This window comes from Phocoena phocoena, chromosome 17 (genome assembly GCF_963924675.1).
Source record: "Phocoena phocoena chromosome 17, mPhoPho1.1, whole genome shotgun sequence".
Classification (NCBI taxonomy): Eukaryota; Metazoa; Chordata; class Mammalia; order Artiodactyla; family Phocoenidae; genus Phocoena; species Phocoena phocoena.
Window position 1 is genome coordinate 48,175,071 of NC_089235.1, and position 25,185 is coordinate 48,200,255.

At 34.7% G+C, this 25,185-nt stretch overlaps 1 protein-coding gene across 22 annotated transcripts in view; it reads left to right on the plus strand.

Moving 5' to 3' along the window:
* RIMS2 (regulating synaptic membrane exocytosis 2) overlaps positions 1–25,185 on the plus strand; it is a 591,263-nt gene that overhangs the window by 120,633 nt on the left and 445,445 nt on the right. For all 22 annotated transcript variants that reach the window (XM_065895352.1, XM_065895363.1, XM_065895359.1 and 19 more), the window contains one exon: positions 9,035–9,245. In XM_065895352.1, coding sequence (XP_065751424.1) covers positions 9,035–9,245 — 211 coding nt within the window. The remainder of the gene's footprint in view (positions 1–9,034; positions 9,246–25,185) is intronic.

Genomic DNA, 25,185 nt, shown 5'->3' on the forward strand with positions numbered 1-25,185 from the left:
CCAATAGAGTTTTGGTAAAGGATGGCAGGAATAGGTAGTTCACAGGTAGGGCAGTTCAACTGGCTGAACTTCATTAGGAGTCAGAAAAATGTGAACTTAAAAAAATAAAACATCAGTTCATATCTACCCAAGCCGCAAAATTTTTAAAATTGAATAATACCATGTATAGGCAAGGATAAGAGAAAACTGGAGCCTTCATACCCTGCTTGCAGGTGTGCTAACTGGGTTAAGCCATTTGGAGGGAAGTTCAGAAATATTTAGTGAACTTGAATATGTCTATTATATTTCTGTATACATATCTCAGAGAAAAACATATGTGTTTATAAATATCTCATTACAGAAATATTACAATTTATTGGAAATATACAGTAATGAATTATAAAGGGCCAACTTATTTATTTATTTACTAATTCTTTTTTTAAATTGAAGTATAGTTGATTTACAATATCATGTTAGTTTCAGGTGTACAGCACAGTGATTCAGTTATATATATAAATCTATTCTTTTTCAGAATAAAGTGCCAACTTTTAAAAAATAAGGGGATGAATAAAATGTAAATAGGGAACATTATACAGCCATTAAAATGTGTAAACTTATAGTTGTTGGAGCTTGGATTCTGCAGCAACATTGAATTTGTATCTGGCTTTACTTACCAGCAGTGTGACTGTAAGTAAAAATAGCTTCTCTGTAGAATAGAATAATAGTAGAATAGAATAATAGTAGAATATTTATAATAGTACCTATCTACCTGATACACAATAAGCACCATATGCATTAGCTATTGTTTATTCTATTTAGATTTTAATATAAAAATGTAAAGACTGGTTCCTGAGGGAAGGGAAGTCACATCTGGGAAGGGAAAATAGTTAATTAAAAAGGGAGCCAAGCATGGATCAGTGCAACCAAGCTCATGATCAACTCTGTTTTGGATACCTACGGTTTAAAAACAGAGAAAGAAAGAAAATTTAAAAAAAGGTGTGCATTGTAATCTATCCTAGGAGGAAGCGAGAGCATGTATAAAATATAAATGCCCTATAATGGATGCACCATAGTGAGTCTAAAGGGTGAGTGGCTTTAGCTGAAAGAGGGGAAAGAAGCAGTGCAAAAAATGAGGTTGAAGGGGTGAATGTGTGCGAGAACATTCAAGGCTTTGTATGTCTTCATAAGAAGACTTTTCTTCTTCTTAAAAACAATCAGAAGCCACTAGCGTATTTTAAGCAGTGAGATGACAAGATAATTTTTCTGTAGTACGCAGAAGGGGAGAAGTGTGGATGTGAGTAGCCTAGCCAGGAGGCTAGGTGGGCATTGATGGTAACAAGGCCTATGGTATTGACAATGGATTCAGAGACAAGCGGAAGGATTCAAGACATATTTAAGAAGTAAAATTGAAAGGACTTAGATTAATTATGCATTTGAAGGGGGGAGATATTTCTAGAATAATTCTAGATTTCAGGCCTGCATAATTAAATGGTGGCACAATTCACTGAAATTGTGCACTGGCAGGAACACTGGCAGGGAATTTAGTTTAATAGGAAAATTAGGAGTTCGCTTTGATACGCACTGAATTCCAACTGGCACTGAGACTTCCAAATAGAGATGTCAAGTAGGCAATTGAATATTGAAGCTCAGAGGAGAAGTTTGAGCTGAGGATTTACATTTATAAGTAATTTATATATAGGTGGAAATTGAAATCTTAGGTGTGGGTATGATTGCCTAAGAAGACATAGAATGAAAAGAGAAGAGGGGCCTGAGTCTTGACCTTCAAAGGAGAGAGAAAATGAAAGGCAGATACAGGAAGAAAACCAGGAGAGTGTAATGAAAGCCCAGTGGGCCTGTGAACATAATTTCAAGTATTGTTGAGAACTCAGTAAGATGGAGACTAAAAAATTTGTCCATTAGTTTTAGATACAGGGAGATCCTTGGTAAACTTTGTGAGAATTAAGAAGTAGACTGGAAATTAGATTAGATTGATTGAAGAGTGACTGGGGTGAGGAAGCAGAGATAGAATTTGGCCTATTTATAAATGGGAAGGGAAGAAATGCTCTTTTTGGCAAGGAATATAATTTAGCTCCCGAATCTGCCTGTACACCACCACTTCTACATATGGTAGTTTCTCATTTTATAGGACTGGAAGAATGAATACACAAAATCTCTCTATAAGTCCTCTCTTATCGCCTCAAGCTGTTGTAGTCTAGTCCTATCTGAATTTCGGCTTCTCTCTCTCTCTTTGCTGCCTACAGCTGGGAAGATTTGATCCCATCCTACAGCCCTAATAATGCTGTAGTCTCTGGGATTACTACAGTTGTTATGTAAAAGAGTTTTAAATAGCTCTAATCTAGCACTTTGGGATACATAATTACTAATTTTTCTGCTAATGTGATTGGCCTTCTCCCTGTTTGTGAAATGGGGTTTCTACTTCCCTTGAGGCACTATTTTGTACAACAATTGACTTAACTAGATTTCTGCTTTTTGTTCCAGTGTGACTTGGTAACTTGCCTAATACTCCAGTGCCTCTAGAACTAAAACAAAACATTACTCTAATTTTCTTCTTCTTTCTCTGTTTCCCAGTGGGGTTCAGCCATGTGCTGAAAGATATGCCAGAAATTGATTATAAGTGTGTACCCAGGTATACAGTAGAAATGTATAATATACCTCACATATAGAAAGATAGTTCTTCTAAATGGTTGAGAGAAGCTATGATGCAGAATTCATTCAGTAGTCCACTAAAATCATGCTTGCTCTGGTACATGTTTATGGGCTTTGGTTTCCTGTAGTGGTGCTTATTTTGTGTTAACAGAGATTCACTTAAACCTAGTGGGAGATCATCAGGGAAAAACAGTATGTTGTCTGAAGTTATAGAAAAAATTGAGAAAACTGGCACGGCTATTTGAATTTACTAATATTAGGTGTGAAAAAGGAAGTCTGCTTTTGTGGTTAAGTAGGTAAAAGGACTTACATAGATCTATTTTTAATTTACCTACTGACTTTAGGTTAGCACTTTGAAACTAACTTTTTTAAAAGTCAGGCTTATTTGAGGTATAGTTTATTTGCAGTAAAATTTACCTTTAAGACATACACTTCACTGAATTCTGGAAAACATACATAGTTAAATATCTACCACCATAATCAAGACAATTTCCTTCACCTCCAAACGTTCCTTGTGTCCATTTGTAGTTAATCGTCTTGCTCTACTCCAGCTCCTAGCAACCATTGTTCTGATTTCTGTCCTAATAATTTGCCTCTTTCTGACTGTTATATAAATGAAATCATATCTTATAAAAGTGGGCAATCTGCGACCCATAGGCCAAATCTGGCCCACTGCCTGTTTTCAGTGTCCATAAATAATATTTTATTGGAACACAGCTATGCTCATTCATTTATATATTGCCATTGGTTGCTTTCTGGTTCATGCTTTTTAGATTTTATTGAAGGTATGCTTGTCTAATCTAGCTAAGTAGTCTTTGTTTAACCCAAGGCCTCACTTTTTGTCAATGTTTCCATCTAGAAGTTTTATAGTTATAGTCATTTTATTTAGTTCTGTAATCTATTGTTTACGGTTCTGTAATACATTTAGTTAATTTTTGTATAAGTGTGAGGTATGAGTTGGGGTTCATTTTTTTACACATGGATTTCCAGTTACTTTTTTTACACATGAATTTTCCATTGCTTTAAAGCGTTATTCTTTATCATTGAATTACCTTGGCATCTTTTTAAAAAAGTAATGACCATTTAAGTGTTGGACTATTCTGGACTCTGTTCGATTCTGTTCTATTGTATGCGTGTTTATTCTTTGCCAATATTTGATTACTTCTGTAACTTTTCTAGTTAAGTCTTAAAATCAGGTAATGTGAGTCCTTCAATCTTTTTGTTTTTCAAAATATTCTGCCTATTCTGAGAGTTTTGCTTTTCCATACAAATTTTAGATTGAGCTTGTCGATTTGTTTAAAAAATTCTTTCCGAGATTGTGACTGAGATGACATTGAATCAATAGATCAATTTGTAGAGAATTGATATCTTAACAATATTGAGACTTCTCATTGATGAATACAGTATATTTCTACTATTAATTAGATCTCTCTTTTGATTCTTTTTATTAGTGTTTTATAGTTCTTACCAAAGATAGCCTGCACATATTTTGTTAGATTTATACCTTAGTCTTTTATTTTTTTTGATGCCATTGCAGATTACTTTTTAAAATTTTGATTTCCAACTGTCTATTGCTAGTATATAAAAATACAATTGTTTTTTTGTATATTGAGCTTGTATCTTGTGACCTTGCTAAACTCATTTATTTATTATAGGAGATTTTTTTATAGTTTTTTGGGATTTTATACATAGACAATTATGCCATCTGTGCAGTTTAAAAATTTTCCCTTCCAATCTCTATGGCTTTAATTTTTATTGTTTTTTCTGGCTTTGATGCATTAGCTAGGATTTCCAGTCCAGTGTTGTAGTGAGAGAGGAGTAGTGAGAGTAGGAGTAGTGAGAGAGGAGTAGTGAGAGTAGGAGTAGTGAGAGAGGAGACGTTGCTTTGTTCCTGATTTCAGGGGGAAAGCACTCAATTTTTCAAATACAATATGATGTTAGCTGTAGAGTCTTTTGTGGATACTGTTATTGCATTAAGGAAGTTTCTGTCTATTCCTAGTTTGCTGATTCAGCTGCTTTCTCAGCATATTTTGACATAATCATATGTTTCTTTCCCCTTAATCTGTTAATGTGGTAAATTATATTGCTTGAATTTAGAATGTGGAACCAACCTTGCATTCCCAGGATAAACATCACCTATTTGTGATGTATTATTCTTTAACATATTTCTGGATTTGGCTTGCTAATGTTGGGTTGAGGATTTTTGCACCTTCTCATGAGGAATATTGGTCTATAATTTTCTTTTCTTATTATATTTTTGTATGGTTTTGGTATCAGAGTAATGTTGGCCTTAGGAAATTAGTTAAATGTTTCTTTCACTTTTACTTTCTGGAACGGATTATGTAGAATTGGTATTGTTTCTTCCTTAAATATTTTGCAGGATTCATCAATAAAGCCATGGAGAACTGGAGTTTTATTTTTGAAAGGTTTTTAAAGTATGAGTTAAATTTCTTTAATAGCTTTAGAACTTGTCAGGCTATCTAGTTCTTCTTGAGTGAGGTGTACTTATTTCTGTCTTTCAAGAAGATGGTCTGTTTCTCATGTAAGTTGTAGAATTTTGGGCATAGAGTTGTTTGTAATATTCTCTTATAATCTTTTACATTTAATTTTGTTTAACTGTGAAGTCTGTAGTGATGTTACCTCTATCATTGTTGTAGGTAATTTGCATCTTCTCTCTTTCTTTCTCTCTCTCTCTTCCTTGATCATTCTGGCTGGAAGTTTATCAATTCTATTGTTTCTATTTTAAAAAGAATCAGTTTTTGGTTTCATTGATTTCTTCTCTAATCTTATTTCCTTCCTTCTACTTTCTTTGAGTTTAACTTTCCTTTTTCTTTTTTGGAAACTGATTTGAGACTTTTTTCTTTTTCTTTTTTTTTTTTTTTTTTTTTGCGGTACGCGGGCCTCTCACTGTTGTGGCCTCTCCCGTTGCGGAGCACAGGCTCCGGACGCGCAGGCTCAGCGGCCGTGGCTCACGGGCCCAGCCGCTCCGCGGCATGTGGGATCTTCCCGGACCGGGGCACGAACCCGTGTCCCTTGCATCGGCAGGCAGACTCTCAACCACTGCGCCACCAGGGAAGCCCGAGACTTTTTTCTTTTTGACATAAGCATTTATTTCTATGTCTAGGTCTGGTTTTCCATAAGATTCTTCCAAGGAGTATCATACTCCTGCCTGAAGAACTTACTTCAAATCCCTTGCAGTTAAGGTCTTCCTTTAACATTTCTTTGCCTGAAAAAGCCTTTATTTTGTCTTCATTTTTTTTTTTTTTTTTTTTTTTTTTTTTTTTTTTTTATGCGTTACGCGGGCCTCTCACTGTTGTGGCCTCTCCCGTCGCGGAGGACAGGCTCCGGACGCGCAGGCTCAGCGGCCATGGCCCACGGGCCCAGCCGCTCCGCGGCATGTGGGATCCTCCCAGACCGGGGCACGAACCCGTGTCCCCCGCATCGGCAGGCGGACTCTCAACCACTGCGCCACCAGGGAAGCCCTATTTTGTCTTCATTTTTTCAAGCATAATTTCACTGCATGTAGGATCTTGGGTTGATAGGTTTTTTTTTTTTTTGTTGTTACTTCCTGTCTGTGCTTTATAAAGATGTCATTCCAAAGTCTTCTAACTTGCATGGTTTCTGAAGAATAATCTTCTGTAATTCTTATCATTGGTTCTTTGTAAATAATATGTTATTTTCTCTGGCTGCTTTTATAGTTTTCTCTTTATGTTTGGTTTTTAGCAATTTGACTATGATGTGTGTAAAAGTGTGTGTGTGTGTGTGTGTGTGTGTGTGTGTGGTATTTGTTCTACAAAGAATTCTTTGAAGTTCACGTGTTTGTGATTTGCTGCCTTTTATTAGTTTTGAAAAATTCATGGCCGTTATCCCTTCAAGTATTTCCTCTGTTCTGTTTGTTCTGTTTTCCCTTTCTTCATCTTCTGGGACTCCAGTTTTACATGTTAGATCATTTTAGCTCTTGGATGCTCTCTCTTTTTTTTTTTTTTTCTTTTTGGCCACAGCATGCAGGATCAGATACCTGACTAGGGATCGAACCCATGCCCCCTGCATGGAAGCACGGAGTCTTAACCACTGGAACACCAGGGAAGTCCCTTGGTTGTTCTTTTTTTCCTACACTTTTTTTTTTCTGTCTTAATGTGGATAATTTTTATTGACTTATTCTCAAGTTTACTGTTCTTTTCCTTAGTTCTTTCAAGCCTACTCATGAGACCATCAAAGGAATTCTTCATCTCTGAGGACATATTTTTTATTTCCAGTATTTCCATTTGACTCTTACAGTTTCCATCTTTCTGCTTCAGTACCCTATTTGCTCATGTCTGTTGTCCACCTTTTTTCTCTATATCTTTTACCTAAATAATTTTAATCATTTTAAAGTCTGTGTCTGATAATCTTATCATCTTTGTCATCTCTGAATCTACTTGTAGTGACTATCTCTTGACAACGGGTTGTTTATTCCTTGTGATTTTTTTCCCCTGAGTCTCATGCTTTTGAGTTGTATTTATGCCTTAAAGTTGGCATGCCTTTTCTGTCAGGCTGTCAGTATTGGGGATTAAATCACCAATCAAGTCAGGGGTTCAGACAGGTTTGGATTTTGCTGTTGCCATCATTATCTTTAGTGCACTACTATCTTCAAATTCCTCTAAAGTGGGCCACTGTTGCTTTTTGCTTGGGGTGGATGCAGGAGTACTGTATGTTTTGTTTTGTTTTTAATGTTTTGCTACCCCTTCAGCAATTCCTATCCACTTATGTCACAGAGGGAGGGGTCTCTCCCCATGTTCTTGCCCATTCACCAGAGGTAGACAACTGGTGCTTATTTCTTGATCCTAGGCTTGTGATAGGGGCGGGGTGTTCTGTTGTGTGTGTTCTATCTTCCATCTTTGAACAGGCTCTGTCCACCTAGGCCTCAGGGATGAGGCTTGCTCAAGGTTTTTACTCCCTCCTTCCTGTGGAAGCAAATGTGCCTTATATCTCTGAATGGTTTGGGGCAGGAGTTTCCACCCCTCCCTTAGTGATAAAAGGTCTTTAATTTGTGGATAAGATCTTGGTTGAAGATGGTTTTTGTCCCTCTTCCATGGGAAGAGGGTTTTTTTTTCAAGCTTTTCCCTAGCTGCAATGGATCTTTACCTTTGTCCTGGGGATGACAGAGTTTACTCCCTTTTCCTGTGGCTTACAGCTTTGGCTTTTTTAGGAGAAATAGTCTGGGAAAATGTGCCTGTGTCCTAGCAGCCACTAGTCAGTCACTTCTGTTATACCTGCATATGTGCACCCCCAAAGGGTTCTTTTTGTTCTCATGCCCTGCTCTCAATATGCCTGATGAATAACCAGTGGAGGTATGTGGAAGAGTGCTTGGGAGTGAGTGTGAACTTCCCTTGAGTCTGGGCCCCTAGATATTCCAAACTGTCATGTTAGCCCACACTTGGCCTTTACAATTTGTTAAAGTTTTAATGAATTTCCTCTTACCTAATTGTAAGAGGAAACACCTCTTTCTCCTGTGTTCTGCCAAAAGAGAAACAGTGTGGCCCATTGCTCTTTGGAAGGGCTTGTTGCTCTTTGGAGTTTAGATTATTTGGTTGCCTTATAACCTCAACTCTGTGAAGGGCTCAAAACAAGTTATGATATTTTAGATTATTTAGCCTTTTGTCATTTCTAGGATGGGAGTGACATTATTTACAGCTTTGTAAATCCTAAACATTAGTTCTGATTAGGAACTTTGATTTATAAATCCAAATTATAGTTCTAAATATTTTAAATTATCCTTTATAAAGAAATGGAAGTGAGAAGTTTTATCACTATTTATTTTTAACTAGAAAAATACTTTTATTTGTACAGCCTTATTTGGTAGGCTTCTAATATTTCATAGTGTCTTTGCAGCAAACTAATGTCGAGACTATTGAATAGATTTAAACAGTTAGTGAGACCACTCATCCAATGTTTCCCCCTCTATTTGGATTCTTAAGATCATTCCAATTGAGATTCTGTCTCAATGATTTGAAGTTCATAGGTTTTGGTTTCACTGTGTAAGTCAAATCAGTCTTTTTGTGAAGCTAAACTGTTGAAAAATAACATTGTAAATATTTTACGGTATATGATTGAAAATATATTACAAATGGTTGGTAGAAATTTTACAATTACAGTTCAAAGAAGTATCTTAATTGTATTGTTTCTTGAATTAGCATATATATCAGAAGGCAGAAGGCAGAACTAGTTACAACACTTTTATGATGTGATGTGCCATAAAAGATGTTATTCTATAAACAGAAAATTAAATTTTTATTCTGTATTCTCCTATGGATTTTTTTGGATATAAAATTGTGTCCACAGATTGTGGTAATTATTTTTTTTTTGAGACATCAGGAAACCAAATTTTTCTTATCTGTGTTCTCTGCAGAAAACTTCATCAGCAGTTTGAAATGTATAAGGAGCAGGTAAAGAAGATGGGAGAAGAATCACAGCAGCAGCAAGAACAGAAAGGTGATGCTCCAACCTGTGGTATCTGCCACAAAACAAAGTTTGCTGATGGATGTGGCCATAACTGTTCATATTGCCAAACAAAGTTCTGTGCTCGTTGTGGAGGACGAGTGTCATTACGCTCAAACAAGGTACAGAATAAAAATTACACTTCATAATTCTCTTATACTTAAGCTTATCTTGAATAAAATAGACAGCTGAAATTAATATTCAGGTTAATCAATGAATAAGAACCTTCCCTAGTGTCTTCAATTCAGATAAAATAATTAAAAAAATTTTTCCTTTGAATTGAAAAGGTATTTGTCTCATTGTTTATGTTCTTTAGCTTATGATTTTGTTTAGAATCATAGGGTCTTAGACTTTCAAAGATGAAGAGAATTTAGAGATCAATTGGCCTAACTCCTTATTTTATAGGTGTAGAAAACTCAGATCCAGAGACATTAAAATTCATCTTAAAGTTACACAACTGATTAATGTTTGGGTTGTGTCACAGCTTTTTCAATTACTTCACATAATTTTATAAACTTGGTAGATCTGCTCTTCCTTTGGCCTCCGTTTTCTTTCTTTTTGAAAGAGGCTCTTTATGGCTTTGAGATTCTGTGTTTCATAATTTTATAGCTTTTGAGGCTACTTTACTCTTTATTTTTGTTTTAACAGTAATGAAATAAACATTAGATTATGGATTTAAAGAAGAAATGTTAAGGCTGTGTTTCACACCTGTACTAGATTTTTGTAGGTTATCCATCCACTTTAGGAAATATATTAATATTTCCCAAAGAATGCTATGTTGAAATTAGTAAAAGCAGTATTTTAAATTGTTGTCTCACTAAGTTCTTTATAATTTGTATTTATCTCCTTTGTAGTATTTTATCACTCAGTTCTTAGGTAGCTCAAAAATATGAAGCTGATGTCTTTACGTACATTACTTAGACATAATTATGGGAATTTGTTCCCCTTTGTGATTTCATTTCTCCATTGTCTCATTGTTTCCCTTTTCTCATTGTTTGGTTTTGCCCAGAACTAATAACTTTTCTTTATTTTTCCTTATCTTTCTCCCTGGTTTACCTGATTATTTTTCTTTTCCTTGACTAGTTGCATTGGCTAGAAACTCCAGTGTAATTCTGATTGGAAGTGATGAGAGAAGCTATCCCTATTTTGTTCTTATCTTGGAGAGAAAGCATTCAGTCTTTCACTATTATGTTAGCTATCAGCTCTTCATAGATGTTGTCTGTTATTAATTTGCTGAGAGTTTTTGTTTATTTGTTTGTTTACCTCAGGAATAGATGTTGGATTTTGTGAAATACTTTTTCTCCATCCATTGAGATTGATTATATGTTTTTTGTTAATATGGTGAACTACATTGATTGATTTTGAAATGTTAAACCAACTGTGTATTCCTGGAATAAAACCCATTTGGTTATGATGGATTATATCTTTTACGTATTAATGGGTTTGATTAGATAAAATTTTGTTTACAGTTTTTGCTTCTGTGTTCATGAGGGTTGATATCTGTAGTTTTCTTTTCTTGCAGTGTCTTTCTTTGATTTTGGTATTAGTGTAATGCTGGCTGGATAGAATGAGTTGGGCAGTATTTCCTCCTCTCCAATGTTTTAGTAGAATTTCTGCAGAATTAGTATAATTTATCCCTTAATGTTTTGAAGCCATCTGGGCATACAGTTTTATTTTGGGGGGAAAGTTTTTGAGTACAGTTTTAATTTCTTTAATAGATATAGAGTTATTCAGGTTATCTATTTTTTTCTTGAATGAGCTTTGGTAATTTGTATCTTTCAAGGAATTTGTTCAGTTCCTCATAAGTTATTGAATTTATTAGCATCTTGTTCACAGTATTCCATTCTCATTCTTTTAATATCTGTATAATCTGTAGTGATGCTAACTCTTTCATTCCTGATATTGGTAATTTACATCTTCTGTCTTTTTCCCTGCTTAGTCTGACAGATATTTATCAATTCTATTGATCTTATCAAAGAACCAGCTTTTTGTTTTATTGATTTTTTAAATTGTTGATTTCATCTTTGATCTTTATTATTTCTTTTCTTTTGCTAACTGTAATTAATTGTCTCTTCTTTTTCTGGTTTCTTAAGGTGGAAGCTGAGGTCATTGCTTTGAGATGTTCCTTCTTTTCTAATTTAGGCATCATGTGCTGTCAATTTCCCCTAAGTACTGCTTCAGTGACATCCCCAAAATTCTGATATGCTGTCTTTTCACTTTCATTCAGTTGAAATACTTCCTAATTTTACTTTTCATCTTTGACCAATGAATAACTTAGAAGTATGTTATTTATTTTTTAAATATTGTGGGTGGATTCCAGAGATCTTTCTGTTAATGATTTTTAATTTAATTCGGTTGTGGTCCTAGATATACTTTGTATGCCTTGAATCCTTTGAAATGTACTGAAACATATTTTATGGCCCAGAATATGCTTTATTTTGACAAATGTTCTGTGTGTACTTGAAGAGGGTGTATATTCTGCTATTTTTTGACAGTGTTTTTAAATGTCCAATATGTCAAGTTGTTTAATAGAGTTGTTCAAGTCTACTATATTCTTGTTGATTTTCTACCTATTTATTCTATCAATTATTGAGAGGGGTATTGAAATATATAACTATACTTGGATTTGTCCATTTCTTCTTACAGTTTTATTGGCTTTTGCTTTATGTATTTTAAAGTTCTATTTTTAGGTGCATAAACATTTAGCAGTATTACATCCTATTAAATAATTGGCCCCTTTATAATTATTAAGTGACTTTATTCCTGGTAATATTCTTCGCTCTGAAATCTGTTTTATCTAATCTTACTATAATCATTCCAACTTTCTATTGGGTAGTAGTAACATTGTTTATGTTTCCCGTTCTTTTACTTTAAACTAATTTGTGTCTTCATATTTGAAGTACTTTTCTTATAGGCAGCATATAATTGGGTATTGCTTTGTTAGCCAATCTGACAATCCCTGCTTTTCAATTGGGTGTTTAGATAATTTATATTTAATGTGATTACTGATATGGTTAAGTTTGATTATATCATTTTGCTCTTTTTCTACTTTTACCATCTGATCTTTATTTCTTTTTTAGTCTCCTTTTGGATTAATCAAGTACTTTTTTGATTCAGTTTTATCTGCTTTGTTAGCTCATTAGCTTTGTTGACTCTTTGTTTTGTAGCTTCATTGGCTCTTTGTTTTGTTATTTTATTAATTGCTTAAGGATTTGTAATACACATCTTTAAATGATCACAGTCAACCTGAACTGATATTATACCATTTGGTGTATAGTATAGTATAAGAATTTACAATAGTGTACTTCCATTTCTACCCTTCTGGACTTATATTATTGGTATCACATAGCTTACTTTTACCTGTTTTATAAATCCCACAATACACTGTTTGTTTTTTGTTTAAAAGGCTTATGTTTTAAGGAGTTTTAAATGATAAAGAAATATTATGTATTTACTTGTGTTGTTACCATTTCTGGTAGTGTTCATTTCTTTTTGTAGATCTATATTTCTGTCTGGTATCATATTTCATCTGCCTGAAAGATTTCCTTCAATATTTGCTATAGTACAAGTCTGCTAGTGATGAATGCATTCAACTTTTTATGCTAAAATTTTTGCCCTTGTTTTTTTTAAAAGATACTTTTGCTTGGTATAGAATTCTAGTTTAACAGTTATTTTCTTTCAATATTTTAAATATTTTTGCTTCACTACCTTCTCCCTTTCACTGTTTCCAATTAGAATTGTAATACCATTCTCATCTTTATCTCTCTGTATATAAAATGTGTCTTTTTTGTCTGATTGCTTTTAAGATATCCTTTTGATCACTGGTTACGTGCAATTTAATTATGATGTTTCTTTGTTAATTTTCTTCATGTTTGTTGTGTTTGGAGTGTTTTTGAGCTTTTTGGATCTATGTGTTTATAGTTTTCATAGGCTGTATAGAATGTTGTCAATTTTTTCTTCACATATTTTTACTGGCCCATCCTCTCTCTCTTCTCCTTTAGGGAGTCCTGTTACCCATACACTAGGCTGCTTGAAGTTGTCCTACAGCTCATTTATGTTCTTTTTTATTAAATCAAATTTTAATTTTCTCCATTTTCATTTTGTTTATATTTTATTTCTTTTTTTTTTTTTTTTTTTTTTTTGCGGTATGCGGGCCTCTCACTGTTGTGGCCTCTCCCGTTGCGGAGCACAGACTCCGGATGCGCAGGCTCAGCGGCCATGGCGCACGGGCCCAGCCATTCCGCGGCATGTGGGATCTTCCCGGACAGGGGCACAAACCCGTGTCCCCTGCCTTGGCAGGCGGACTCTCAACCACTGTGCCACCAGGGAAGCCCTATATTTTATTTCTATGCCTCAGGTTTACTAATCTTTTCTTTTACAGTGCCAAATCTGCTGTTAATACCATTCAGTGTATTTTTTCACCTCAGACATTATAGTTTTCATGTCTAGAATTTCAATTTTAGACATTTTTATATCTTCCACAGTCTGGTTAACTTTCTGAACGTGTAGAATACACACTCTCTAATAATTGTTTTGAAGTTCTCCTATGCTAATTTTAACATCTTTGTCAGTGTTGGGTTAGTTTTGATTGATTATTCTCATTATGGTATGTGTTTTCCTGACTCTTTACATGCCTAGTATCTTATGTTGAATGTCAGGCATTGAAAATTTTACTTTGTTGGGTGCTATATATTTTTTCATTCCTATAACTCTCCTTGAGCTTTGTTTTGGAATGCAGTTAAGTTACATGGACTTTGTATCTTGCTTTTGTGATTTGTTAGGTGGATCTGGAACAGTGCTCAGTTTAGCGCTAATTATTCTCTTCTACAGAGGCAAGGCTTTCCTGAGTACTTTAACCAGTACCCCATGATTATGAGTTTTTCTTTTCTAGCTGGTAGGGACATCTACTGTTTTCTCTAATCCTTTCAGATGATTTTTTTCCCCCACTCCTTGTGTATTTAATCACATTCATGCTCACTGATCATTACTAAGTTGAACACTTGAAGGGTCTCTCTGTAGATCTCTGGAGTTTTCTTTCTCTGTTCACCTTTCTCTTCTCTGATAACTTGTTCAATGAAAGCTAGCTGTGTTGGCCTCCTCAGGCTTAGTTTGTTCTCTTCAACTTAGGATGTCTGCCAAAGTGAGTTTCAGCTGCTCTGTATTACTCTGCTGCCTGGAAAGCCTCTCAAAACAGTAACCTGGGGCAATTTTAGAGCTTATCTTGTTTGTTTCCCATATTTCAGCTGGCCTTTTTTGCCTGATGTCCATTGTCTTGAATACCATTCTTCATACATTTTGCCTATTTTTTGTTTGCTTGTTTCAGGCAGATGAAGGAATCTAGCCCTTGCTACCCCATTTAGGCCACAAGCAGAAGTCTGTAATGACATCTGAATATAGTTTGCTTAAAAATATATTTTCTGGTTTCTAACATATGGTCTCTTTATGCTGAGCAAAGTTCTAGTCAATAAGTTAAGTACAGTGAAAAACTGGAACACCCCTTGAACATTTTTTGTATTGTAATCAACTATAAAACTCTATATATTGTGGATTAACCTGATGTGGATTATTTATGGAAGAAGAAAGGAAGCAGAGACAGTAACCCCCACGTTTCTCATATTTTTTCTTAGATCTGAGGGAAATGTTAGGGACTAAACATAAAAAATAATTTTCATTCATAATTTACTTGGGAAAGCATTCCTTTTATATGTATATACATATATATATATGGCCTATATTCTAAATGAAAAGAATAATGAGTTTAATTTCTCTTTTCAAATTGGATCTTCCTACGTATACTCAGTTGCCTTATGTACTAGAAGAAGGCTTTTGCTCACAATAGATACTGAACACATTTTTTTTAAATTTTAATTTAATTTAATTTTTTTATACAGTAGGTCCTTATTAGTTATTGGTTTTATACATATTAGTGTATATATGTCAATCCCAATCTCCCAGTTCATCCCCCCCCCCCCGCTTTCCCCCCTTGGTGTCCATACATTTGCTGAACACAGTTTTTGATTTATCATAGCTCCAAAGGATTAAGCTCAGTGCATTTTGGTAAGATTATTTTTATGAAGTAGAATAATGACAATATAAATATTTTATAGCTTAAAATTTAATTATAAAGCAATTTAAAAATTATTTTAGTAATCTCCTAAAAGAACAAGATAAAATAATCTATTGTTTTAATTTTAAGGGTCTTTCACGTGCAGCCATCCTTAACAATTAATTAACTCTTCTGAGGTGTATTTAGGATACAGAGAGAATAAATGAAGTGCAGGACTATGGAGTACCAGTATAATAAGATTTTATGAAATATTGCTTTCATTTAGTTTCTTAAGATGATACTCCTTAATAAATTAAAGCTATATATTTAGTTAAATTGAAAAATAATGACTTTCTAAGGGAGATATTATTTTGTAATCATGGAATAGAGACTCTAGTGGTAAAGACATTAAAAGTAATTTACAGTCAGGATTATTTTAAGCTTCAAAGTGTGGCAACATTAATTTTTTGTTTCTTTTACTTTTTGGGAAAAATAGATTACCATCTCTCAATGGATAATCTAATTTTGAAAAAATAAAGAATATACTTTTTTTTAGAATTATAGTGTTTAATTGGCAAATGTAACAGATATGGATTCTTTCACTATAAATTATCAGATTTGAAGCAGAATGAATGATACCTTTAGTATGGTTGTAAAAGAAAGTGATTCTTAAGAAAGTCCCTTAAAATCTATTGATATATGTGTGTTCAGTATATCAGATGGTAAGTCTTTTAAAAAAAAATTCAAGTCACTGTAATTACCGGCAAGTCTGTAGTTAGTGTGCTTGTGTAATATATAATCAGTTCCCATACCCCAAATCAAACATATCATGTATGGATTTTCTGTTAGATTTTTATGAAATCACTGCATTCCAGTATATTGGTAAAATTTGACATTCTCTAGGAACAGGGTGGCTTAAGTTGAGACAACTAGGAGAACCAAGTTTTGTTCCTGCCCTGGTGTTACATGACTCTTGTTGACATATCACTTCATGTCTTATTGCTTCTGTTTTAAAATCTGTAAAATGACAGCATCAATTTAAATGATTTCTAAGGTCTCTTCTGGGCTTAACATTTTATGATTTTTAAATTAATACTAGATTATTCATGTAATCCTTGAAAAGGAATATAGTCAGATATTTCTACTGCTTAAAGAATTTATAAAAGGAATTGAGAAGCTTCATTAATTCTGTTATGTCAGTATGTCTAGTATATTGTGTGTTAACCTTTGGCAGTGGTCTTGAAAGTGTACCCTGATGTGGAAGGAAGGTTTTTTGGAGAGGAGACGGGTGCTAATAACTTCAAGGGCACATATTTCCATATGTATTCTTTCATTTTTTTCTTAAAATTGATCTACCTGAAAACACTTTTCTGTTTTGTAAATTTTTCTTTCCAACTCACTTTTATAAGTGGGTGGCTTCTACTCTTCAAAATAAAAGCATGCTCCTCAACCATACCTAATCTGAATTTTGGTCTTTATATAATATATTGCTTCAGGATGTAAAAATCTCTGGGGCACCAGGCAAAGTGACAAGGAGAGTTGCCGCTGAAGGAGAGTTGTCTTGAAGGAGAGATTCATGAGGGCAAAGCAGTGAGAAGTTTTGTAAGAAACATGGAACGAGGCAGCACGTTATTTCATTCAGGAAACAGACTTTTGGCGAGACTCTGGTGCCTCATCTCTCTTTCGGAATTGGAATTTTGAGATGATTATCATGGTGACCCATAATAACACATTTATATGAATTTAAAAATGAAGTTGGACTCTTTTTGATATAAAGTCAGATTTGTGTGATGGTTTGGCAATGTGGACTAGTTTGCCAAATAGGTTATAAAGTAGACATTTTCTGTATATTGAATGAGGTAAATCTGCAGCTCCAAGCTTTGATAAAAATATAATTAAATCACACCTACAATACACAATATATCTGAAAATGTATCCTTTCCAACTATTTAAACTTAAAATTTAAATGCTATCTTAAAAATGTGCGAGGGGTGCCTGGTTTTAGAGATTTGAGAGGAGAGAAAAAGTATTTGTAGACTATTGATATATAACAGGTGCAAGGTATTCTTGGTTATTGGCAGATGTGCTTTTGAGAGTTGTCTTTGGTATCTCTTTGCTCCTAACCTCTTGGTGGAAAGTATACTGCTCAGTACCTAATATCCTCATCAATAGATAAAGTGAGCTCCTTATCATTAGACAAGATGAGCACCAGGTTAAATAGATTTTACTTAGTATATATGGAGAAGATTAGTAATAGCATCTGAAATGAGTTCTGATCATAATAGGAGACTATATAGAGTTTAATAAATAAAGGAATTCAGGATATCACCAGAACTTTAGGATGGTAAAGCAGACACTAGATAGTGGAGCACAGTGGAAATAGAATCGCAGGTAATTGTGAGAGGACAGTTAGACATAGTCATGAATTTCTCTTTCCTCACCCAGTAAATCTCATCTAATTTATTTTAAAGCATCCCCAACAAAAATGCTTAACTTCAAACATAAGCGAAAACAAATGAAGTCCTATCTGAAGCAATTTTTTTTTAAGTTAAAAATAATTCTGGGGCTTCCCTGGTGGCGCAGTGGTTGAGAGTCCGCCTGCTGATGCAGGGGACGCGGGTTCGTGCCCCGGTCCAGGAAGATTCCACATGCCGCAGAGCGGCTGGGCCTGTGAGTCATGGCCGCTGAGCCTGTGCGTCTGGAGCCTGTGCTCCACAATGGGAGAGGCCACAACAGTGAGAGGCCCGCATACTGCAAAAAAAAAAAAAAAAATTCTGATCCATGAAAAGAACATGAGGGGACTCAAGGAAAATTTTGGAGGTGACAGATATGTCTGTTACTTGATTGCGGTGATGGTTTCATGGATATATTCATAAGTTCAAACTCATCAAATTGTATACAAAAATATATGCAGTTTTAATATATCTATATAAATAAATAAATGGTTCAATTAAAAAAAAGGACATAAGCTTCTTCTTTTTAAGTCTTGTCTTTTAAACTCCCTTTCAATAAATATATTAAAATGCCACTGACTCTCACTTAGGCCAGAACAGACTATGCATTTCCTATTGCTGGAACAACGCCCTGCTCTACTTCTCCTGTAATTTTCAACTTTTTGAATGGCACCACTATATGCTATATCAACTAAACTAGAAGGCCAGGAATCATCTCAGGTTTCTGTCCTTCACCATTCTTCCCCCACAAATTTTGCATTTTATTCTTTCCTCTCTGTCTACATAGACTACTAACTGCTCTCTTATTTGGGCTCTCATCCTCCATCACTTGGACTAATGTTAGTTTCCTAACTGGTCTCTTTGCTCCCATCTGGATTCCTCAAGCACATCCTTCACATGCTGCTATGCTGATATCTGTAAAATGCAGATCTGATTATTTTACCTTCTGATTAAAAACTATTTAGTGACGCCTCATCTCTTCAGTGAAGTTTCTAATGGCATAAAGAGCCCTCTCCCTATGGTTTATTCCCTGCCTAACTCAAAGAATAAGCTTCACTGCATTCAGTATACCCCGACTAAACTACACTGCAGTCCTCCCTTGATGTCCCATGTCCTTTGGGGATTGGTTCCAGGACTGGCCCCCCCACCCCATGCATAGCAAAATACATGGATGCTCAAGTTCCTTATGTAAAATGGCATAGTATTTGCATATAACCTATGCACATCCTCCCGTATACTTTAAACCATCTCTAGATTGCTTATAATTCCTAATACAATATAAATGCTATATAAATAGTTGTAAATAGAGTGTAAATGTTATGTAAATAGTTACCAGTGTCACATATTCAAGTTTTGTTTTTTGGAACTATTGACACAAATAAGCAATAAACAGTCTATAATAGGAATAGGAAAGAGTTTTCTTTGAGACACACTGAGGACTATAGCCTAGGAGACACAGATTCAAGAAGGACTTGAATTGTGTTCAGTCAGACTAAAAAATGGGGGAGGCTTATATATGGAAAAACTGCAAAGTTACATAAATCACTTGTCAAGAATTAGGATTGGATATGGCAAGAAGTAAGAGTGCTTACTAAGCAAGGATTGATTGGGGTCTGAAATGGTTGCATGGTTACAAGGGGAGACTTTGAGACCATAAGGTTGAAGCTGGTAACTGCTGGAAGATATTGCTTTGAGAATGGCTGGTGGTGTCCTTGAGTTTGATACAATTCAGAAAATTCAGGGTCTCAGTGATGCAGGAACGTATCTGAAACCACATCCACAATAGTCACCCAGCTCTGATTTGAATGCCTCAACCAGTCACTTCGTTTTGATTTTTAAACACATTCTTTTCTTTAGTGGCTGAAGCAGATGTACAATGCATGTTTGACAGGCCGTAAGACAGGCTGTTCTAGTTAGCATAAAGTTCAAGCCAAGTCATGTATAAGCCAGAATGACTTACCCATACCTCAGTATGTGAAAATTTCATCTATCAGAGCTTTCTGAAATATATTTTCCCCAAATCTTTTCTATACATGGTTGCTTGAATCCAAGGAAGCAGAAACCATGGATATACTTGTACTTCTCTTAGATTACCACTGTCTTTTATGTCTTTTGCTTTTGCTTACCCTGCTACTGTAATCTAAAATAATCTCTCTGCTTCCCCCTGGACCCCACTCCACCCACGACCCTTACCCACTTCATGAACAATTACTCATCTTTCTGGATGTAAGCGTCATCCCCATGATGCTTTCTTTGGGTATCCCTTGTGAATTAACCACTCACTCTTTTGTGCCTCAGTGAATTCTACAGACTTCTAATGTATTACTCTTAACATTTTATTATTATTGATTGATTAAATACTTGTTGAGTGAATGAATGGAGGAAAGAAATTGGGTGTACTTATCATGGGCATGTTATTTTGGGATAAGCTTTGTCTTTTGATCCAGCTTCTTGCTGCAGCTCAGCACTGTGTTGATGTTTTCTTGAAGATGGTGTTCCAAACATGTGGATGAATAAAAAGATAAGCTTATACTGCCTATACAGCAGTGTGTAATTCTTGCAATTCTTGAAAAAAACAGTTCAGGCTTGAGAGAGAAGATGGAATATTACTGTAGTGGTGTGAAAGAGAGGTGGTTTTGGATTGATTATATAAGGTAGGCAAGAAGAGAGAGACAGGTGATGGTGGTATAACTCTGGAGAATGTACAACATTGATATATAGAGAGGGATATATCATTTTGGCAATACAGATGAGCAAGTAGTAGGAGAAAGACTGAATATCTAGAGAAGGAATCTGAGGGGAGCTGACATTAGTTTCCGAGGTGACTGGGGAACTAATGAAAAGTTGCACAAAGAATAGTTGTTGGCAGGTGAAATTGCCGTATTTAGTCTGAAATGGTGCTGTGACTATCAAGAGGAAATATCAGAGAGGAAAGAGAACGATGGAGCCAGTGATAGAAGGTAGATTAATACTTAAAGTACATTGATCTTGCGAAGAGGCAATGTGATTGCTTATCAGCAGAAGTGGTAAGACAGTAAGGATGGCCATAGGGAGAGTTGACTATGAGGAAAAAATGCTAAGTATAAAATTCTTTTAGAATATAAAATACAATAAATTTTTAATAACTAAAGGAAATTAATAAATATAATTTGTACTATTAAAATTTTAATAAATGCTTTTGGATGTACTCTAAGTTATTATTAGAGTTTTCATGTCTAGTAATTATGACCTAGAATTATTAATTCATCAATTAAATTATAGAAAAGATACATAAAGCCAACAGAGGACACTGGCATTATATAGAGGCAACGCTGTGTGGTGGCTTCAGCTCAAGTCCTGAAGTGAGACTAAGCTTAAATCCCAGCTTTATCATTTACCAGCTATGGGACCTTGTATAAGATGCTTTGTCTCTCTGCCTCAGCTTTATCATTTACCAGCTATGGGACCTTGTATAAGATGCTTTGTCTCTCTGCCTCAGCTTTATCATTTACCAGCTATGGGACCTTGTATAAGATGCTTTGTCTCTCTGCCTCAGCTTTATCATTTACCAGCTATGGGACCTTGTATAAGATGCTTTGTCTCTCTGCCTCAGCTTTATCATTTACCAGCTATGGGACCTTGTATAAGATGCTTTGTCTCTCTGCCTCAGCTTTATCATTTACCAGCTATGGGACCTTGTATAAGATGCTTTGTCTCTCTGCCTCAGCTTTATCATTTACCAGCTATGGGACCTTGTATAAGATGCTTTGTCTCTCTGCCTCAGCTTTATCATTTACCAGCTATGGGACCTTGTATAAGATGCTTTGTCTCTCTGCCTCAGCTTTATCATTTACCAGCTATGGGACCTTGTATAAGATGCTTTGTCTCTCTGCCTCAGCTTTATCATTTACCAGCTATGGGACCTTGTATAAGATGCTTTGTCTCTCTGCCTCAGCTTTATCATTTACCAGCTATGGGACCTTGTATAAGATGCTTTGTCTCTCTGCCTCAGCTTTATCATTTACCAGCTATGGGACCTTGTATAAGATGCTTTGTCTCTCTGCCTCAGCTTTATCATTTACCAGCTATGGGACCTTGTATAAGATGCTTTGTCTCTCTGCCTCAGCTTTATCATTTACCAGCTATGGGACCTTGTATAAGATGCTTTGTCTCTCTGCCTCAGCTTTATCATTTACCAGCTATGGGACCTTGTATAAGATGCTTTGTCTCTCTGCCTCAGCTTTATCATTTACCAGCTATGGGACCTTGTATAAGATGCTTTGTCTCTCTGCCTCAGCTTTATCATTTACCAGCTATGGGACCTTGTATAAGATGCTTTGTCTCTCTGCCTCAGCTTTATCATTTACCAGCTATGGGACCTTGTATAAGATGCTTTGTCTCTCTGCCTCAGTTTCTTCATCTATAAGTAATAGAAGTAATAATAGTACATATCTTACAAGGCTATTGTGAGAATAAAATGAATTAATACTTGTGAAGCACTTAAACATGTACCTGGCACACAGTGAGTGCTTTAAAAGTGTTTTGCAATAATTTCTATGCTATTAGATTTCTTCTTACCTAATATATATATCAGGTACCATGCAAGATGCTTTCACATACTCTTATTCAATTAGATAAACATATTTGTAGATTGGATTAGTATATTCCTTACTGTATACCTAAACTGAGTATGTCATTATGAATATGTATGTAAATATATATACCTTGTTATAATCTTTAATCTTTGAATTAACCATTTAGTCTTTTCTTTTTTTAAACACAGACTAAGTGTAAAGCTGAAGTAAATATCCAAATGATTCAGTTGAAGATTCACTTTTAACCATTTAAAAATATCCAGGTTTTCCATATGTTTAAAATTAAACTACTCCTCCACAGCAAGTTATTTTTTATATTTCACAGGAGATTTTAATCAGTCTTTGTCTTAAGGACCTTGATAATATTTTATATTTGTACATTACCTTTGTTTTTCAAGCAACTCAATTCCAGTTTGATTACTGATGAGATTAAAATCACTTGACAAATACAGTGAAACTTCTGACTTAAATTGTATTACTAAAATCTGATTAGAAGAGATTACTAGTCCTTTCACTTTGAATTTCTTTTCTTTGGAGGCTTGCAAGTTCAAAGAGAAGAACCATTTTGATTATGGGTCATCTTCCTCATTTTTCTTTTTTCCTTTAACAATTTCCTTGGGAGATTTTATTCACTTTCATAGCTTCAGATTCTGTATATATGCTGATGATTTATGGATATGATTTCACTAGCCGGATTATTCTTTTGAGCTCCAGATCCACCTCTGTAGCTGCCTACTGAAAAATCTCTGCTTGGATATATTAATGGGCACCTCAGATTCACCTTGTCTATACTTGAAGTCATTATTTCCTCCCAAATCTGCTTTTCCATGTGTTTTTTTCTTTCAAGGAATTGTCTTCTTATCCTCCTGGTTGCTTAAACCAGACTCTGGGAGTCCTTTTCTGCTTCTTCCTCTTATTCAATCAAGTCTTAAGGGGCCTTACTTCTTAGTATCTCCTAAGCCAGTTTACTTCTCTCCTTTCCTCTTGCTACTACTATAGTTTATACTGCTATCACATTTGTTTCTTACCCCAAATATTGCAAAAACTTCCTAACTGGTCTCTCTGCTTCCAGACTTATCTTCTTCCAGTCTGTCTGTACATTTTAGCAAAGTAAACACTTTATAAGTAGTAGCAAATAATGTTATGCCTTATTTATAAATCATATGGTAGATTTTGTATTTATTTTTTATCCTTATTGAAAGATAGTAAAGATATAATGGCAGAGTAATATTCATGTGTATATTGTAGCTAAGTTTTTCATGTGTATAACTAAAATTGAACCTGTATTATCTGTTAAGAGGGATTGACTATTAGCAAATTCATTAGTTATGACTTCATTTTTTCCCCTCTTTTTAAAAAAATTTCTGCAATGTGAGTTATTTTGTGAAGTATTGTGCTTCTAAGCTTTTGCCAGATATTAATATAGTTAACCATGGAGACTTTAGTTCAAACATGTCGATTATAATTTAGTCATTTCCAGCTACTTGTGTCCAAATATGCCAAGCATGTTTGTGCTTCTGTGCTTCTTGCATATCCCATGTTCTTTGTATAAAATGTTCTCCCTCACTAGTCTTGCTGACATTCTTTATTACTTTAAAGGCCTGCTTACATCTCAGAAACTTTCTCTTATTTCTTTTTCCAAGTCTTGCTATCTCCTCAATCATTTGTGTTTTCACAGTGCTTTGTTATTCCCTTGCTTTCAGACATCTCTCTGTTCCACAGTAATTTGTTCATTTCCCTCTCACTACATTTAATTCCTTGATGGAAGAAACTGTCTTACTCATTTTTAATGTTTCGTAAATCTAGTGTAGTGCCTGATACATAAATATGAGTGCTCCATAAATGATTTTTGTTGGACTAAATGGTTAGCAATAATTTTCCTTGACTGTGTACAATAGCTTTTATATGATCTTTTGTAACAAATGAATCAGTCAAGAACACAGTATTGTAAAGGATGCAATCCTGTTCCTTTCTACACAGTATCCTATGTTTTAATCAGCTAGAATATCAGATATAGAACTGTGTGTCAGACACTGTATTGAGAGCTTTTCATGTTGTTTAACTCTGAAAAAACCATATAAAGTAAATATTAATTTCCTGTTTTGCAGATAAGGAAATAGAGGCCTAGAAAGCTTAAGAAAATTGCATAAGATATACAGCTAGAAATGTTTCAGACAGTGATGCCTAAAAACACATGATTTTAATTTGTAATTTATGTAAGTTCTTATAATATATCAGGTCATTATTATTACATTATTAATTTACTATTATTATCATTATTTTATATTTAAATAAAGAGGAATGCAACATTTTAAAACTTTACCATATTTAAATATGTTCTCTTGACCAAATCATGTATCTTATTTAATATTCTTTTCCATTATGGTTTATTACAGGATACTGAATATAGTCCCTTGTGCTATATAGTAGGACCTTGTTGTTTATCCATTCTATATATAATAGTTTTCATCTGCTAATACCAAACTCTCACTCCATCCCTCCTTCACCTCCCCCTCCGTTGGCAACCACAAGTCTGTTCTCTATGTCTGTGAGTCAGTTTCTGTTTCGTAGATAAGTTCATTGCTGTCATATTTTAGATTCTACATATAAGTGATACCATATGGTATATATCTTTCCCTTTCTGGCTTACTTCACTTAGTGTGATAATCTCTAGGTCCATCCATGTTGCTGCAAATGGCATTATTTCATGCCTTTTTATGACTGAGTAGTATTCCATTGTATGTATGTACCATGTCTTTTTTTTTTTAATTGGAGTATAGTTGATTTACAATGTTGTTTTAGTTTCAGGTGTACAGCAAAGTGATGCAGTTATACAAAGTGATTCAGTTATACATATACACATATTCTTTATTTTTTAGATTCTTTTCTCAGAAGTCGTGTATCTTATGTGTTATTTTATTTTCTATATTTATGATGTTGGGGAACTATGACCCCAAGTTACCAATTGTAATCAATAATATTTTATCTT